A 17,244-nucleotide genomic window follows, 5' to 3' on the forward strand; every position below is an offset into this window, starting at 1 on the left:
TCTGCTCTCACCCCAGGACAGGACTGCTGCTGCAGCTGGGCCGTGATGCCCACATCCCCCGACTGGCCGAGCCCGGCTCTGGGAGGGACCCACTGACCCTTCCCTCGGGGCCGGGCAGCCGGCTCAGACCCCTCTCCCACCAAACGCGCCCCTCGATGCGACACAGGCCCAGTCCTCCAGAAACACCCGGTCCCCCGAACGCGCCCATCCCCACACTACACAAAACGCCTCCGACAGACGGGGATTTATTACCAGGGTCTCAGTCCACGTTCCCAGTCTGGGGTCTGACGTCCCGTTGGGGTGTCGTCGGCAGCCTCGGCCGAAGCGGGGAGGCGGAAGGGGCTCCGAAGGCCGGCCCCCGGCGCCGTGGCCCTCCCTCGGGCCTGGGTCCCCGACAGTCGAGGCAGGAGAAGGGGGACAGGGCGCGAGGGCCCTAAAGTCCCCGCCCCCAAGCCTGCCCCGCGGCACCTTCCAACCCCCCATGGGGCAGCCGATCCCTAAACGCCGGGTCCCGGGGGGGCGGCTCGGGCCCGGGGTGATGGCAGGCCCGGGGTCTCGGCGGTGGGCGGTGACGGCGGCGTAGCCACGTCCGGGTCCCGGAGCTCCTCCCCCGGCAGCAGGCCGGGCCCGGGGATCAGGACCGTCTGGAAGGACGAGAAGCCGGTTACGGCGGCCACGGCCCCTTCCCACCCGCTCCGGGACCCTTTCCCCGGGCTGTTGGCCCTGCAACAGTGCGGGAGGAGGCGGGGGTGGTTGTTTCCCGAAGGGGTCCAAGTGGAGACCCCCAAAATCGGTCCCCCTCGGAACGCGGTTAGAGCCGTGAGGGGCTCAGGGCCACCCCTCCCACCCACGCTCGCCAGGGCAACCTGGGGGGTGGGCACGAGCGGCAAGCCCGTCGGCTCCACCCCCGGCTCTCTGGGTGGGGTCTGGGGTCGGTGGAGGGGGACGGGGGACACCCAGCAGTTGCCCCACTTGCCCCGGGGACAGGGGTGGAACCGAGAGGGCAGCAGGATGGGTCAAGACTGGCTCCCCCTGCCACTCCATCTCCCCCTCCTAATACTAATTATAGCACTTAAGTACTTACTATGTGCCAGGCGCTGGACTAAGCCCCGGGGTGGATATAAATAAATGGGGAACAGAGTCCCCGTCCCACATGGGGCTCGCGGTCTGCATCCCCATTTTCCAGATGAGGTAACTGAGGCCCAGGGCAGTGAAATGATTTGCCTCAGGTCACTCGGCAGACGAGAGGCAGAGCCGGGATTAGAATCCACGACCTCGGATTCCCGGGCCCATGCTCTAGACGCTAGGCCACGCAGCTTCCCGTGAGCCTTCCCCCCAGAGCGGGGGACGGGGGCGGGGGCGTTACCTTCAAGGGGGCGTCGGGGGCGGGGGCCCAGGGGGGGACGATCTTGTCATGCAGCCTCCAGGCGCCGTACGGGTTACGAAGCTGCTTCTCCAGCACGACGTACTCCAACACGTCCCGCGGCAGGTCCTCTCGCCCGTACATCAGTCGCCCGAACCGGTCGTAGATGGCCAGGGCCTGCGGGGAGGAGGGCGGGAGGGTGAGATAGACGGCCAGAGACCCCGCCGGCCCGGCCCGCCGGCCCGGGGCGGGACGGGGGCCCGACGACGCGCGGCACGCGGGGAGGGGGAGGCAGCGGGGGGCCCTACCTGGCGGGTGTGCATGCGGACGGTGACCTGTCCGTACACGTTCCCCGGGCTGACCATGTCCGTGCAGCGGACCTGCACCACCCGGGGGGGCTCCAGGGACTCCACGAAGCGCCAGCGGACGGTCTTCAGCTTCGTCTCCTCGGCCATTTTCTGGGACACGGGGAGCAGCGGGCGTGCCGTCGTCGGGCCCCTCCGCCCCGGCCCCGCTCCGGCCCCGCTCCGGGCCCGGCCGCCCGCCCCGCGGGGTCACGCTGGGCCGCTCCGGCCGCGCGCGGGTCCCCGGCTCGGCCCCGGCCCCGAGGGAAGGGGAGGTTGCCGGGGAGGAACCTACCGGGAAGCAGTACTCCGTCACCAGTTCGTGAAGCTTGTCGTGGTTGGCCCTGGGAGGTGGGGGGGGGGGTTGCGCGAGAGAGACGGAGAGACGGCAACAGCGAGAGAAACCCACGGCAGCGAGGGTCCACATCGGGCCCCGGCTCTCCGATTCCTAGCGGCGGGTCCGAGAGCAGAGCGGCCCGACAGGCTGCGCTCGGGCACGTCCCAGGACGGGACCGGGCCCCGGGGCGGGATACGGAACCCGCCCTCTGCTTCCCGCGGCTCAGGTCGCCCAACTGGACTGGGGTCCCCCGCCCCCTTCTCCGGCCCCCCTCCCTCTTTGAGAGCGGTGGCGGCAGGACACTCGGCCCAAGCCTTATGGAAGGCCCTCCTCCTCCCAGAGGCCTTCCCTGACTAAGCCCTCCTCTCCCACATCCTTCTGCATCGCCCTGACTCGCTCCCTTTATTCATTCCCCCCTCCCAGCCCCACGGCGCTTACGTTCACGGTTGGAATTATTTATGTAGGTAAACAATTGTATCTAGTCCCCCTCGAGACTTGTAAGCTCGTTGTGGACAGGAAATATGTCTATTACGTGGTACTCTCCCAAGCACTTAGTACCGTGCTCTGCACACGGTAAACGCTCAATAGACACGACTGACTGACAAACAAAGCTAGACTCCCTCCCTCCTCCCCCGATCGGGGAAGTCTCAACCTGCTCTGACCCGCCGAACCAACCCACGCCCGTGGCCTACGCATCCCGTCCCCTGCCTCGTCGTGCAGGGGAGAGGAGCGTTTCCCTCTGGCTCCGCGACGGGTCCCTTGCCTCACCTGCAGTGGGGAGAACCTGGGAAAGGGAGGTTGGGCCCTGGTGCCGCCCGCCCCTTTCCGGGCCCTTAAACTCCCATCCCGCCTCCCCGCCGGCACCTCCGGGCCAGTGGACGGTCACCGGGCGCCGCCCGCAGCCCGGCTACCGACCGCCTGCTGACCAGGGCCTGCAGGTGCCGCGCAGGCTGAGGGAGGCGTCTCCCGGCTCCCTCCATTTCATCCTCAGAGCGGCCCCCCAGGACCCGGGCGCCCCAAGACGTCGGCTGGGCCGTTGGCTGAGCCAGGCGCCGGGCCCGGGGTTGGTCTGGCATACCCGTCGGGCACTTCTCTGGCCCGCTGTCTTTCTCGTTCTCCCCTGGGCCTGATCCCCGAACTGTACACTCCAAGCGCTCAGTTCAGTGCTCTGCACATAGTAAGCGCTCAATAAGTACTATCGCATGAATGAGCCCGGCCCCCGCCGCCCCGGTTCCCCCCCGCCTGGGTAACGGGGACCGTGGCTCGCTCCCGACAGCGGGGCCGGCCACCTTCCCGGCCGTGCCGGGCCCCAGGCCCACCTCCGTCTGCCCCCGGTGCCCGGGACGGTTCTGGCCGAGGAGCCGTGCCCCAGGGAGCCCGGGGCGGGCGAGGACAGAGGAAGCTCTCACGTGTTCAGGCAGTCGTGCGCTTCGGTGAAGATCTCTTGGGCCTTGGTGGCGAAGGTCTTGACGCTGAAGGTGGTGTCGTGTTCCTTCACCTTGCGGATGCTGGGAAAGCGTAGGGGGCCCCGGTTCGTCCCGTGGTCTCCCCCATCCCGGCGGGGCCCACCGGGGGAGGCCTGAGGAGAGGCGGGCCCCTCCGTGACCTCAGAGCTGGATGCGAGTCAGCCCGCCGGGGGCCCCTCCAGATCCAACCGGAGGGAGGTCAGAACGGCAAGCGGCCCGGGGGGTTTTCCGGAGTGAGAGGGAGCTGTCTTGGCCGGGTTGTTCGGCTCTGGCCCACCCACCCCCCGGGCGAGAGGACACAGTCAGGTGGAACTAGAGGCCTTTCGGGCCGAAGAGTCGATGGGACCCAGAGTGGCCCTCCCCGACCCGGTCCCTGTAGCTTAGAACACGCCGGGCCCTCCCCCCGCCAAGTCTCCGTGATCAGAGACAGGCTCCCCGCTCCCAGGGGAGCCAGGTTCGAGCCCCATCGTCGTCGATTCCCCACCCCACCACCGGGCTCGGGAAGCCAGACACCCGGGAGCTCCCACCAGGCACCGGCGGGCCACGTCGCACCGGCCGGGGAGCGGAACCCCACCACCGGACCCCGGGCGTCGAGGCCCGGGACACCGCCGCCCAGAGGCCCGCGACGCCGGGGGCCCGGGTACCTACGCCAGCTGGGAGGCCACGCGCTGCTTCAGCTGTTCCACCCTCTGCTTCAGGCCGGCCTTGAGGAGGGGCGTCAGGCGAGCGTCGCCCTCGGGGGGGATGTAGGGGTCAAAGACCCCGGCTGCAGGAGGAGGGTGGGGGAGAAATTAGGGCAGGCGGCCCGGGCCCAGAGTCCGACGCACGCACCGGGAGACCCGGGGCAGGCCCCTCGGCCTTTCCGCCCGTAAAGCGCGGAGAACCGTCCCTGCCTCTCCCGGACCGTGGTGGGGGTAAAAGCGGGGAAGGGGGAGGATGAAGCGGCGGCTGAGAGGTGACGGGGTCTGACCCAACCCTCCCCTTGCCCGCTATTTAGGGTATCTGTCAAGCGCTTACTCTGTGCCAGGCACCGGTTTAAGCGCTGGGGTAGAGCCAAACTAATGGGGTTGGACACAGTCCCGGTCTCCCCTGGGACTCACAACCTGAAAAAGGCACCACCATTTCACCGTTGGTGAAAAAGGCACCAAAAAGGCTGAGGAAACCGAGGCCCGGAGAAGCCAAGTGACCTGCTCAAAGTCAAAGAGCAGACAAGTGGCCAAGTGGGAATTAGAACCAAGGTCCTTCTGACTAGAAGGCCCGCGCGCTATCCGCTATCCGCGCGTTGGAGAAGCAGCGTGGCTCAGTGGAAAGAGCATGGGCTTTGGAGTCAGAGGTCATGGGTTCGAATCCCAGCTCCGCCATTTATCAGCTGTGTGACTGTGGGCAAGTCACTCACTTCTCTGTGCCTCAGTGACCTCATCTGTAAAATGGGGATTGAGACTGTGAGCCCCACGTGGGACAACCTGATTCCCCCGTGTCTACCCCAGCGCTTAGAACAGTGCTCTGCACATAGTAAGCGCTTAACAAATACCAACATCATCATCATCATCTATCCACTGGGCCGCCCTGCCGCTTCTCCTTCCAGCCGCCCCCACTCCCCCCCGAGGTGTTCCCCTCCCTCCCTCCCCGCCCGCCCCCGAGGCCCGGCGCCACCTGTGCAGTTCAGGACGATGGGTCTCTCGGGGCGCTCGTTGGGGATGACGATGCCGGCGGCGCGGGCGCGCGCCCGGTTCTCCTCTTCGGTCCAGAACTTGGCCTTCTTCTGAGGGGGCGTGAAGCGCCTCTTGGTTCTCACCGGTATCACGACGGCGGCCGGGCCGGGCCGGACGTCCGGGCACTGGAAGGACGGGAAGCGCCCGGTAGATGCCAGAGATGAGACCTGAGGTATCTGTTCGGCGCTCGCTACGTGCCAGGCACCGTACCAAGCGCTGGGGTAGATACGAGGCCAACGGACTGGTCGCGGACCCCGTCCCACATGGGGCTCACAACCTCGATCCCCATTTTTCCAGAGAACTGAGGCCCGAGGATGGGAAGCGACTTGCCCGAGGTCACACGGCAGACAAGGGGCAGAGCTGGGATTACCTGTTGGCGAATTGTACATTCCAAGCGTTCAGTACAGTGCCCTGCACATAGTCAGTGCTCAATAAATATAGTAAGGGCTCAATAAATACTATTGAAGGAACTAGAACCTAGATGCTTCTGACTCCCAAGCCCGGGCTCTAGCCACTAGACCACGCTGCCTCATTATAATAACAACGATAATAACTGCGGTATTTATGAAGTGCCTACTACGCATCAGTCTTTGTACTAAGAACTAGGGTAGATAGAAATTAATCAATCATCTTTATCGAGCGCTTACTGTGGGCAAAACACTGTACTAAGCGCTTGATCCGGTCAGATGCAATCCGCATTCCACCGGGAGCTCACAGACTTAATCCCCAATTTACAGATGAGGGAACTGAGGCTCAGATACGTAAAGTGACTGACCCAAGGTCCCACAGCAGACAAGGGGCAAAGCCAGGACTAGAATAATAATAATAATTGTGATATTGGTTAAACTGAGTAGTGTGGCTCAGTGGAAAGAGCCCGGGCTTGGGAGTCGGAGGTTGTGGGTTCTAATCCTGGCTCCACTACCTGTCTCCTGTGTGACCACGGGCAAGTCACTGAACGTCTCTGCTCAGAGAAGCAGCGTGGCTCAGTGGCAAGAGTCCGGGCTTGGGAGTCAGAGGTCATGGGTTCGAATCCCAGCTCTGCCACTTGTCAGCTGTGTGACTGGGGGCAAGTCACTTCACTTCTCTGTGCCTCAGTGACCTCATCTGTAAAATGAGGATTAAGACTGTGAGCCCCATGGGGGACAACCTGTTTCCCTTGTGACTACCTCAGTGCTTAGGACAGTGCTTACACATAGTAAGCGCTTAACAAATACTAACATTATTAACATTATTATTACCCCAGAGATTAAAACAGTGCCCTGCACATAGTAAGCGCTTAACAAATACCAATATTATTAACATTATTACCCCAGGGCTTAGAACAGTGCCCTGCACATAGTAAACACTTAACAAATACCAATATTATTAACATTACTACCCCAGGGCTTAGAACAGTGCTCTGCACATAGTAAGCGCTTAACAAATACCAATATTATTAACATTATTATTACCCCAGGGCTTAAAACAGTGCTCTGCACATAGTAAGCGCTTAACAAATACCAACATTAACATTATTATTACCCCAGAGATTAGAACAGTGCTCTGCCCATAGTAAGTGCTTAACAAATACCAACATTATTCTCTGGGCCTCAGTACCCTCATCTGTAAAATGGGGATTGCGAGTCTGAGCCCTACGTGGGACCACCTGATGACCCTGTATCTCCCCCAGCGCTTAGAACAGTGCTCGGCACATAGTAAGCGCTTTATACATCGTTACGACTATTATTGCTAAGCGCTTACTATGTGCCAGGCACTGTACTAAGCACTGGGTTGGATACAACGTGGCTCAGTGGAAAGAGCACGGGCTTTGGAGTCAGGGCTCATGAGTTCGAAACCCAGCTCTGCCACTTGTCGGCTGTGTGACTGTGGGCGAGTCACTTAACTTCTCCGGGCCTCAGTTCCCTCATCTGTAAAATGGGGATTAAGACTGTGAGCCCCACGTGGGACGACCTGATTCCCCTATGTCTACCCCAGCGCTTAGAACAGTGCTCGGCACATAGTAAGGGCTTAACGAATACCAACATTATTACTATTATTATTATACAAGCAAATTGGGTTGGACCCAGTCCCCGCTCCCCTGGCTCTGTGGAAAGAACCTGGGCTTGGGAGTCACAAGTCATGAGTTCGAATCCCCCCCCCCCTCCGCCACTTGTCAGCTGGGTGACTTTGGGCGAGTCACTTCACCTCTCTGGGCCTCAGGAACCTCATCTGTCAAATGGGGATGAAGCCTGGCAGCCCCACGGGGGAACCACCTGATGACCTTGGATCCCCCCAGCGCTTCGAACAGTGCTCGGCACATAGTAAGCGCTTAATAGATACCAACATGATTCTCTGGGCCTCAGTTCCCCCATCTGTACAATGGGGATGAAGACTGGGGGCCTCACGGGGGACAACCTGATGACCCTGGATCTCCCCCAGCGCTTCGAACAGTGCTCGGCACATAGTAAGCGCTTCACAAATGCCAACGTGATTATTATCATTATTATTATTTATGGCAGGATGAGGCCCAGGGTTTAGAGGAGGGCTTAGCCCAGAGTAAGCGCTAACGCGACGCCATGCTGATGATAACGGTGGTGGTGCCGGCGGGGAGTAGCCCCCTTCCCCCCGCCACCCCCACCTGCGGGGACCACCGGCCCAGGAACCGCAACCGGGACCAGGCCGCCGCGCCCGTCCTCGTGGGCGCCGCCATCTTGCCGGCGCGCGGCCCGCCGGGAACCGGAAGCCGGAAGCGGGGCCGGCCCCGCGCTAGGCGCGCGCGCCCGCCGCCCCACGGAGTCTGCGCGGGAGCGGGTCGGCCAGCGCGCAGGCGCCACACGCTCGGGAGGCCCCGCCCCCTCCCTCCCCGGCCGGGCCCGTCGGCAGCGCCCCCTGACGACAGGGGATGGCGACAGCCGGGCCCCGCCGACGATTACGGCCCGAGCGCCCCCTGGTGGGAACCGAGGACCAGCCCCCCGGGCCTCTCTCTCCCCGCCCGGGCTCCTCCGGGAGTCGCTCATTAATAATAATAATAATAATAATAATAATAATGTTGGTATTTGTTAAGCGCTTACTAGGTGCCGAGCACTGTTCTAAGCGCTGGGGGAGATACAGGGGAATCAGGTTGTCCCACGTGAGGCTCACAGTTAATCCCCGTTTTACAGATGAGGGAACTGAGGCCCAGAGAAGTGAAGTGACTTGCCCACAGTCACCCAGCTGACAAGGGGCAGAGCCGGGAGTCGAACTCATGACCTCCGACTCCGAAGCCCAGGCTCTTTTCCACTGAGCCAATGTTAGTTAATAAGGTTGGTATTTGTGAAGCGCTTCCTAGGTGCAGAGCACTGTTCTAAGCGCTGGGGGAGATCCAGGGTCATCAGGTTGTCCCCCGTGAGGCTCCCGGTCTTCATCCCCATTTGACAGATGAGGGAACTGAGGCCCAGAGAAGTGAAGTGACATGCCCGCAGTCACCCAGCTGACAAGTGGCAGAGCCGGGATTTGAACCCATGACGTCTGACTCCCAAGCCCGGGCTCTTTCCACTGAGCCACGCTGCTTCTTCAATAGTATTTATTGAACGCTTACTCTGTGCAGAGCACTGTACTAAGCGCTTGGAATGGACAAATCGGTAACAGATAGAGACAGTCCCTGCCCTTTGACCGGCTTACAGTTAGTATTTGTTAAGCGCTTACTATGCGCAGAGCACTGTTCTAAACGCTGGGGTAGGTTTACAGGGTAATCAGGTTGGCCCACGTGAGGCTCCCAGTCTTCATCTCCATTTTACAGAGGAGGTCACTGAGGCCCAGAGAAGTGACTTGCCCACAGTCACCCCGCCGACAAGTGGCAGAGTCGGCATTCGAACCCATGACCTCGGACACCCAAGCCCGGGCTCTTTCCGCTGAGCCACGCTGCTTCTCTCCTATTCGTTGAGCGCCTAAAATAAATGGTGGTATTTGTTAAGTGCTTACTATGTGCAAAGCGCTGTTCTAAGCGCTGGAGTAGATACGGGATCATCAGGTTGTCCCTCGTGGGGCTCACGGTCTTAATCCCCATTTTACAGATGAGGTAACTGAGGCCCAGAGAAGTGAAGCGACTCGCCCACAGTCACACGGCTGACAAGTGGCAGAGCCGGGATCAGAACCCATGACCTCTGACTCGCAAGCCTGGGCTCTTTCCACTGAGCCACGCTGCTTCTCTTTCATGTAACTTGGTTGATACGAAAGGTTTTTTATCAATAATACTAATGATGATGGCATTTAGTACAGTGCTCTGCACTCAGTAAGCGCTCAATAAATACTTTGAATGTTAAGCACTTACTACGTGCCAAGCACTAAATGCTGGGGGAGGGGGTACAAGGTCATCAGGTTGTCCCACGTGTGGCTCACAGTCTTAATCCCCATTTTACAGATGAGGGACCCGAGGCACAGAAAAGTGATGTGGCTTTCCCAAAGTCACACAGCTGACGGGTGGCAGAACGGGGATTAGAACCCACGACCTCCGATCCCAAGCCTGAGCTCTTTCCGCCGAGCCACGATGCTTCTCCTCTATCAGCAGTATTTCTAGTACGGAGCACTGTACTAACCGCTCAGGAGGGTCCAATGGAGTTAGGAAATGGGATCCCCGCCCTCAAGAAGCTGCCGGGGTAGATGGACACTAGAGAAGCAGCGTGACTGGGTGGAAAGAGCCCGGGGTTGGGAGTCGGAGGTCGTGGGTTCTAATCCCGGCTCTGCCGCTTGCCAGCTGTGGGACTTTGGGCAAGTCGCTTCACCTCTCTGGGCCTCAGTGACCTCATCCGTAAAGTGGGGATTAAAACCGTGAGCCCCACGTGGGCCAACCTGATCACCTTGTATTCCCCCCAGTGCTTAGAACAGCACACAGTAAGCGCTTAACAAATACCACCGTTATTATTATTATTCAATCAATGAGAAGGACTGTAATCCGAGATCTGCCATTTGCCTGGTGTGTGACGTTGAGCAAGTCACTTCTCCGGCCCTCAGTTTCCTCACCTGTCCAAAGAGGATTTAATCTGCACTCCCCCTCCCCCTTAGACCGTGAGCCCGGTGGTTGTCAGGGCCTGCGTCCGACTCGGTCGTCTCTGTCTCTCCCCAGTGCTTAGCGCGGGGCTCGGCAGAGAGTAAGCCCTTAACGAAGCCCACCTTCAGTATCCTTCTCCTTTTATTATTTTACTACTCTGATAGTGATGATGCTGAAGCTTGTGATGTTCTACCTGGTGGCTGGCTGGGGGCACACCCACCCGGAGCCCCCCGTGGGTCCCCTTCCCGTTTCCCTCTTAGACCGGGAGGGGAGGAAGACGGGGGGACCGGAGGGGGACGGCGTCCGGCCCGACGCTCCCGTCTCTACCTTGGCACTTAACACAGTGCTTGGCCCATAGCATGCACTGAATACCACTGATGGTTTTATGCCCTCCCGCCCCCGGGTGCTACCCTGAGGCACCACCCTTAGCTTGTTGCCCCCCAGCCCTTGGTTGGGGGAAGGCTCTCTGCCCTTTGCCCAGCTGGCCGGGGCGCCCTGTGGTGCCAGCTGCAGGCTGGAGGTATCCAACCCATCCCCCCACGCCCTCTCCCCTGGCATCCAGATGGTAAGAGCAGAAATAATCCTGGCAGGACCACGGCTCCGTGGGACTAACTCCTCGCCCTCCCTCCGCGGATCCCGATAATCCGCCTCGGATCTCCTCCGTCGCGGGGATTGAGCGACTGCCAGGCCAGCTGTTCGTCCCGGCTTCCGGGGCAGGGAGCGGAGCGGGAGGTGGGTCGGGCCGGGGCCGGATCAGACTTGGGCGGCAGATGCTGGGAGCCCCAGGGTGGAGGGGAGGGGCCGGCCCGCCAAGCCCAGAGAGGAGAATTTGGTTCACCGGGCCCATGCGCGGCGGCGTGGCCTAAGGGACGGAGCCTGGGCCCCAGAGTCAGAAGGACCCGGATTCTAATTCCTCCCCCGCCATTTGGCTGCTGTGGGACCCTGGACATGGCACTTGACTCCTTTGGCCCTCATCCGGTTGCCCCATCTGTAAATTGGGGATTAAGATGGGGAGATTCATGTGGGACAAGGACCGTGTCCGGTCTGATTACCTTTTATCTACTCCAGCGCTTAATTCAGATAGTAAGTGCTTAACAAATACCATTAAAACAAACAAAAAAAAACCATGTGCCCCCCCCCCCCCCCGGGGAGGCCCATTTCCCCCACGCATGGTGGGCCAGGGGCACGGAGAGGGAGGGAGGGAGGGCGGTGTCTCGATGCTGCCGTCGGGTGTTCCGCTCTGGCCGGCGGCCCCGCCGTGGCCGCTGGACTCCGGCTCCGACCCTGGGCCGAGCCAGGCTCCGGGCTCCTGGGTCCGACGGGCCTGGGGCGTGCCAAGGCTCCCCCCTGGGGCTCATTCTCAGGCCGGGGTCTCCCACCTCAGCTGCCCCTCACTCCGCTCCCGTCACCCTCTGCCCGGCCCCATCCCTTCATTCACTCGATAGTATTTATTGAGAGCTCACTACGTGCGGAGCACTGTACTAAGCACTTGGGATGTACAATTCGGCATCAGATAGAGACAATCCCTGCCCATTGACGGGCTTCCGTTCTAATCAACGTTGGTATTTGGTAAGCGCTTACTATGTGCCAAGCACTGCTCTAAGCGCTGAGGTAGATACAGGGTAATCAGATCGTCCGACACGAGGCTCACGGTCTTCATTCCTATTTTACAGATGAGGGAACTGAGGCCCAGAGAAGCGAAGTGACTCGCCCACAGTCACCCAGCTGACAGGTGGCAGAGCCGGGATTCGAACCCATGACCTCAGACTCCCAAGCCCGGGCTCTAGCCACGGAGACACGCTGCATCCAGTGGGCAGTGGGGGGGAGGGGGGGGGAGGGGCTGGGCCCGCCCATCCCATCTGTGTGGTGCCCGCCCGGCTGCAGAGTCTCTGGGAAAACCAATCATCACCATCATCAGTGCTGGGGAAGATTCAAGATCGTCAGGTTGGACCCAGTCCCCGTCCCTAATGAGACTCTCAGTCTGAGGAGGAGGGAGAACAGGGACTGAAACCCCATTTGAAAGAGGGGGAGACCGGGGCCCAGAGAAGAGAAGTGACTAGCCCCGAGGCACCCACAGCAGGCCAGTGGCAGAGCCGGGACTGGGCCTCAGGTCCTCTGACTCCCAAGCCAGGGCTCTTCCCGCCAGCCCAGGCCGTGGCCAACCTGCGGGGGTGTCTTCTTCGGGCCCCGTCCCTCCACTCGCCCGACTCGGGGACAACCTGACACGCTCTCCGCCCGGCCCCCGAAGGGCAGCCCGGCCCGCCCTCTCCCTGCCCGGCCCCGGAGGGGCAGCCCGGCCCTCTGCCCGCCCGGCCTTCGGGGAGCAGGGCTTGGGAATGAGTCAAGCTAGTCGGGCGATCTAGCACCTTCTTCAGAGGTATCCAACCTGACCGGGCTGACCGCCCCCTGCCCCAAATCCCCCTGGCCGACCAGACCGACCCTCCCTCCTGCTCCCGGTCCCAACTGGACCATCTGCCCCCTCACCCCCACCTCCGGTCCCTCAACCCCCTGCCCCCAGGCTCCCCCACCCCACCACCGGCCCCTTAAAGGGCAGGTGCTCCAGAGCTGAAGCCGGAGGAATCCGGAAGCGTGGCGAGGTCCGCTGAGGTCACGGGAGGCCTTCGGAGTCCCTCCCCAGGCCTCGGGGCCCCCCACCCCTCCGCGCTCTCCCTGCCTCCTCACCTTCTCACCCTGAGGCCCTTTGATGCCGAGTCAAATCCTCTTTATCCGAAATCCTTTAAAATCCGATTCGGTTGGCCCTGGGGTTGGAGGAACCCTTCTCTAATCCCAACCCGCAACCCACGTCCGTCCGCCCGGTCGAGATCCAGAGCGTTGGGGAGCAGCGCGGCCTAGTGGGCAGAGCTCGGGCCCGGGAGTCGGCAGGACCCGGGTTCTAGTCCCGGCTCCGCCGCCTGTCCGCCGTGTGACTTTGGACAAGTCGCTTCACTTCTTAGGGCCTCAGTTACCTCTTCTGTAAAATGGGGATTAAGACTGAGAGCCCCACGTGGGACGGGGATTCGGTCCCACCTCATTAGCTTGTATCTACCTCAGCGCTTAGAACGGAGCCTGGCACACAGTGAGGGTCTAACAGATAGAAAAAAAAAGAGATCTTTTTGCTTCTCTGTGCCTCGGTTGTCTCTTCCGTAATATGGGGATTCGATTCCTATGCTCCTCCTTAGACTGTAAGCCCTATAATGGACGGGGCCTGTATCCAATCTGATGGTCTTGTAGCTCCCCCCAGTGCTTAGCACATAGTAAATGCTTAAATGCCATTAAAAAGATAAGTATCAGTATCATTTCCCGGGACCCACTGTGTGCAGGGTGCCGTAGGGGGTACCTAGAGCACGCAGGATGCTTTAGGGGGATGCAGGATGCCGTGATGATAATCGTGACATTCGTTGAGCGCTTACTATGTGCCAGGCACTGTATTGAGCCCCGGGGTAGACACGGTCCCTATCCCGGAAGGAAGGAAGGAAGGGAGGAAGGAAGGAAGGAAGGAAGGAAGGAAGGAAGGAAGGAAGGAAGGAAGGAAGGAAGGAAGGAAGGAAGGAAGGAAGGAAGGAAGGAAGGAAGGAGGAAGGAAGGAAGGGAGGAAGGGAGGGAGGGAGGGAGGGAGGGAGGGAGGGAGTAAGGAGGAAAGAAAGGAAGGTAGGGTGGAAGAAAGGAAAGGAGGGAGGAAGGGAGAAAGGAAGGGGAAAAGAAGGGAGGGAGGGAGAAAGGAAAGGAGGGAGGAAGGAAGGGAGGAAGAAAGGAAGGGGAAGGGAAGGGAAGGAAAGGAGGGAGGGAGAAAAGGAAGGCAGGAAGGCGGGAGAGCCGCCGCCGCAGGGTCGGAGCACCTCCCGCCCCGCGGCTCCAGGCCCTGGCCGGCCCCTGCCGGCCACCTCCCCCGAGTCTTTGGGCCCCCGGCCCCCATTAGAGAACTCATGACGGGCCCGATGGGACGGGTCGGGCCCTTACTGCGGCCCAGGTACCGTCCCGTCCTCGGTCCGAGGGGGGGGGGGGGGAACAGGCCAATCGGGTCGGACAAGGCCTCTGCCCCCCACGGGGCTCACGGTCTTAATCCTCATACTACAGAGGAGGGAACTGAGGCACAGAGAAGTGAAGTGACTCACCCGGGGTCACACGGCAGACTAGGCGCCGATTGCCGACGGCCCCGCGCCGGGCCCCGGCCTAATGCCGAAGGCCCCCCGGGCTGGGTCCTTCTACCGGACCGGCTCCGGGCCCGCGGCGGGGTGGACAGACGGCCGGCCCCCGCCCCACCTGTTCCACCTGGACAGAAGCAGCGTGGCCTAGTGGATAGGGCCCAGGCCTGGCAGTCGGAAGGACCGGCCACATGCTACGCTCTTAACAAATACCATTCAGAATAAAAGATAAACCCAACCTTCTTCCTCCTCCCTCCCCACCTCATTCTCCTCTCCCTAGTTCCCTCTCCCACTCACCGGCCCCCTCCTCCCCTTCCTCCTCTCCCCTTGTCCTCCACCCCTTGCCCGTCTGTCACCTGTGCCTGCCCCTGACTCCACATCGCGGGTTCTTCCGGGTCCCCCTTCACGTCATCGAAGGGTCACCTCCCCGGCAGATATTTCTTGGAAACACTTTCCAAAGAGGGTCGGGGGTCCCAGTGTCCCCTCCCCAACCCGGGATGTGGATACACCACTTGTCAGCTGAGTGACTGTGGGCAAGTCACTTCACTGGGCCTCAGTTCCCTCATCTGTAAAATGGGGATGAAGACCGTGAGCCCCACGGGGGACAACCTGATTCCCCTGTGTCTCCCCCAGCGCTTAGAACGGTGCTCTGCACAGAGTAAGCGCTTAACAGATACCAACATTATTATACACCCACCCAGCCCCCTGCACTCCCCCCCCCGACCTGACCCTGCAGCTCTGAGCCTCTCCCACCTCATCCTCCATCATTCATTCGATCGTATTTATTGAACGCTTACTACGTGCGGAGCACCGTACTAAGCGCTTGGAACGGACGATCCGGCAACGGAGAGACGTTCCCTGCTCGACAACGGGCTCGCAGTCTAGACGGGAGCCTAGTGGGGCGCCTGGGCCAGGGTTGCCAGCCGTGGAGAACGATTCTCACCCACAGCACGAGCTAGTAATGCCGATTTCCAAACTTTCGCCGTCCGATTAGGAGGGCACGGCGTTGCGACCCTGGGCCACAGACCCTTCCTGACCGACGACGCCATCTCCGCGCGGGGGCCGGACGGTTCCCGTCACCGGCTCAGATCCGGGGGGAATAAAAAGAATGGCCAGGGGACAACGGAGGCCTAGTTCTCTAACACTGCCGGGCGGGCCTTCCCGACCGCCAGGTCCCCGCTGGCCCAGGTGGCCCCAAGGTGGGCTGAGATGGGCCTCTTGGCCCACCAGGCCCCTCAACCACCCGGCGCCAACCCTCCCGCACCTCGTCCGAGGGTCAACCCACGACCCCGGCCCAGCCCTCCCACCCGCTCCCGGACACCGCCGGCCGTTCCCGCCAGGTCGGCGGCCGGTCCTGAGTCGGGAGATGGCTCGGCCCACCCCGAACCCGGGCCCGCGGGGCCTACGTCCTCCGGGAGCGTTCCCGGCGGGCGGTCCCGTTGAACTCCCACGGGATGGGGCAGCCTGGAAGTGCAGGGTTCCCTCGTTTGACCCGCGGATGGTCGTTCTGGTCCGAACCGGTTTGGGGGAAAAGGATGATAATCGTGGCATTTGTTAAGTGCTCACTCTGTGCCAGGCCCAGTGATAATAATGTTGGTATTTGTTAAGCGCTTACTATGTGCAGAGCACTGTTCTAAGCGTTGGGGTAGACACGGGAATCAGGTTGTCCCGCGTGGGGCTCACGGTCTTAATCCCCACTGTACAGATGGGGTCACTGAGGCCCAGAGAAGTGAAGTGACTCGCCCACAGTCACACAGCTGACAAGTGGCAGAGGCGGGATACGAACCCATGACCTCTGACTCCCAAGCCCGGGCTCTTTCCACTGAGCCACCCTGCTTCTCTGGGGGCGGGTTGTGCAGACAGCTTGGCTTCGTGGGAAGAGCCGGGGCCCGGGAGGCAGAAGACCTGGGTTCTAATCCCAGCTCTGACAGGCTGTGGGCAGGAAGCCTTTCTACCAAGTCTGATACACTGTACTCTCCCAAGTGCCCGGGCCTCCGTAAACACTCAATAAATACCATTCATTCACTCATTCATCGGCCACTCGTCTGCTGCCTGACCTCGGGCAAGTCACTTCACTAGCGCTTAAACAGTGCCCGGCGCTTAGAACGGTGCTTTGCACGTAGTAGACGCTTAACAAATGCCATCATCATTATTATTCTCCGTGCCTCAGTCTCCTTATCTGTGAAATGGGTGTTGCCCCTCTCCCTTGGACTATGAAGCCCATAGCGGGACAGGGACTGTGCCCGACCTACCCCAGCACTTAGTACATCGCTTAGCACATGGTAAACCCTTACCAAATACCGTAATCCGTGACTGATTTAGAATTGCATCTCACAGCCTGTCTAGGCCACCTGGGGCTGCTCTGCCCAGGCCCCCACACCCAGACGGGTGCCAACCCCAGGGCCGGACCCATCCAGGGGGTGGGCCGGCCCCCCGGCCTGCTCGGACCCTCGCTTCCAGCTCGAGAACGGGGGCTGGGCGGACTCGGCCCGAAGATCTCTCGGCTCAGCTCAGCTCAGGGGGCGGCTGCAAGACTGAAACTCGAATGACGTACTGGAGATCCATCAACGACCAAAGCCACCGACGCCAAGACCAGCGGTTGCCCAAGTGACCCCGGGGGCGCTCGGCCCGACCGGACCGATGGCCAGACGGTAGCACGCGAAGCCATCCGGGCCCGGAGGGAGAGGGTGAGCGCCGGCCGGCCCCGCCCTCGGACCCCTCCGGACCAGGCCCCGCAGGGGTGACATCCCGGGCACCGTGTGCTCGCCCTGGCCCTGGCGGGCCCCAGGGGACAGTGGTACCGGCAGCCGGGACCGGGGCGGGCGTCGCCGGTGGCCTCAGGTTGGAGGGTGGGGGGACACGCAGGTGGCCCTTG

The 17,244-nt window shown here is 61.5% G+C and overlaps 1 protein-coding gene across 1 annotated transcript; it reads right to left on the minus strand.

The window, feature by feature from the left end:
* Positions 1–229: 229 nt before the first annotated feature.
* Positions 230–7,950, minus strand: MRPL45 (mitochondrial ribosomal protein L45). The gene is made up of 8 exons (XM_029049580.2): positions 7,840–7,950; positions 5,164–5,347; positions 4,159–4,276; positions 3,454–3,552; positions 2,003–2,051; positions 1,672–1,821; positions 1,367–1,540; positions 230–644 (listed from the first exon to the last, which is right to left on the minus strand). The coding sequence occupies exons 1-8, from the start codon at positions 7,909–7,911 to the stop codon at positions 498–500; spliced, it is 993 nt and encodes a 330-aa protein (XP_028905413.1). The 5' UTR covers positions 7,912–7,950; the 3' UTR covers positions 230–497.
* Between the last annotated feature and the right edge of the window lie 9,294 nt (positions 7,951–17,244).

Source organism: Ornithorhynchus anatinus, chromosome 21 (genome assembly GCF_004115215.2).
Source record: "Ornithorhynchus anatinus isolate Pmale09 chromosome 21, mOrnAna1.pri.v4, whole genome shotgun sequence".
NCBI classification, from domain to species: Eukaryota; Metazoa; Chordata; class Mammalia; order Monotremata; family Ornithorhynchidae; genus Ornithorhynchus; species Ornithorhynchus anatinus.

Coding starts and splice junctions, on each gene's coding strand:
- MRPL45 (XM_029049580.2), bottom strand. CDS start 7,911: ATGGCGGCGCCCACGAGGACGGGCGCGGCGGCCTGGTCCCGGTTGCGG. Junction 4,277..5,163: donor CATCGTCCTGAACTGCACAG/GTGGCGCCGGGC, acceptor CTCCTCCTGCAG/CCGGGGTCTTTGACCCCTAC. Junction 645..1,366: donor CCCCCGACGCCCCCTTGAAG/GTAACGCCCCCG, acceptor TCGTCCTTCCAG/ACGGTCCTGATCCCCGGGCC.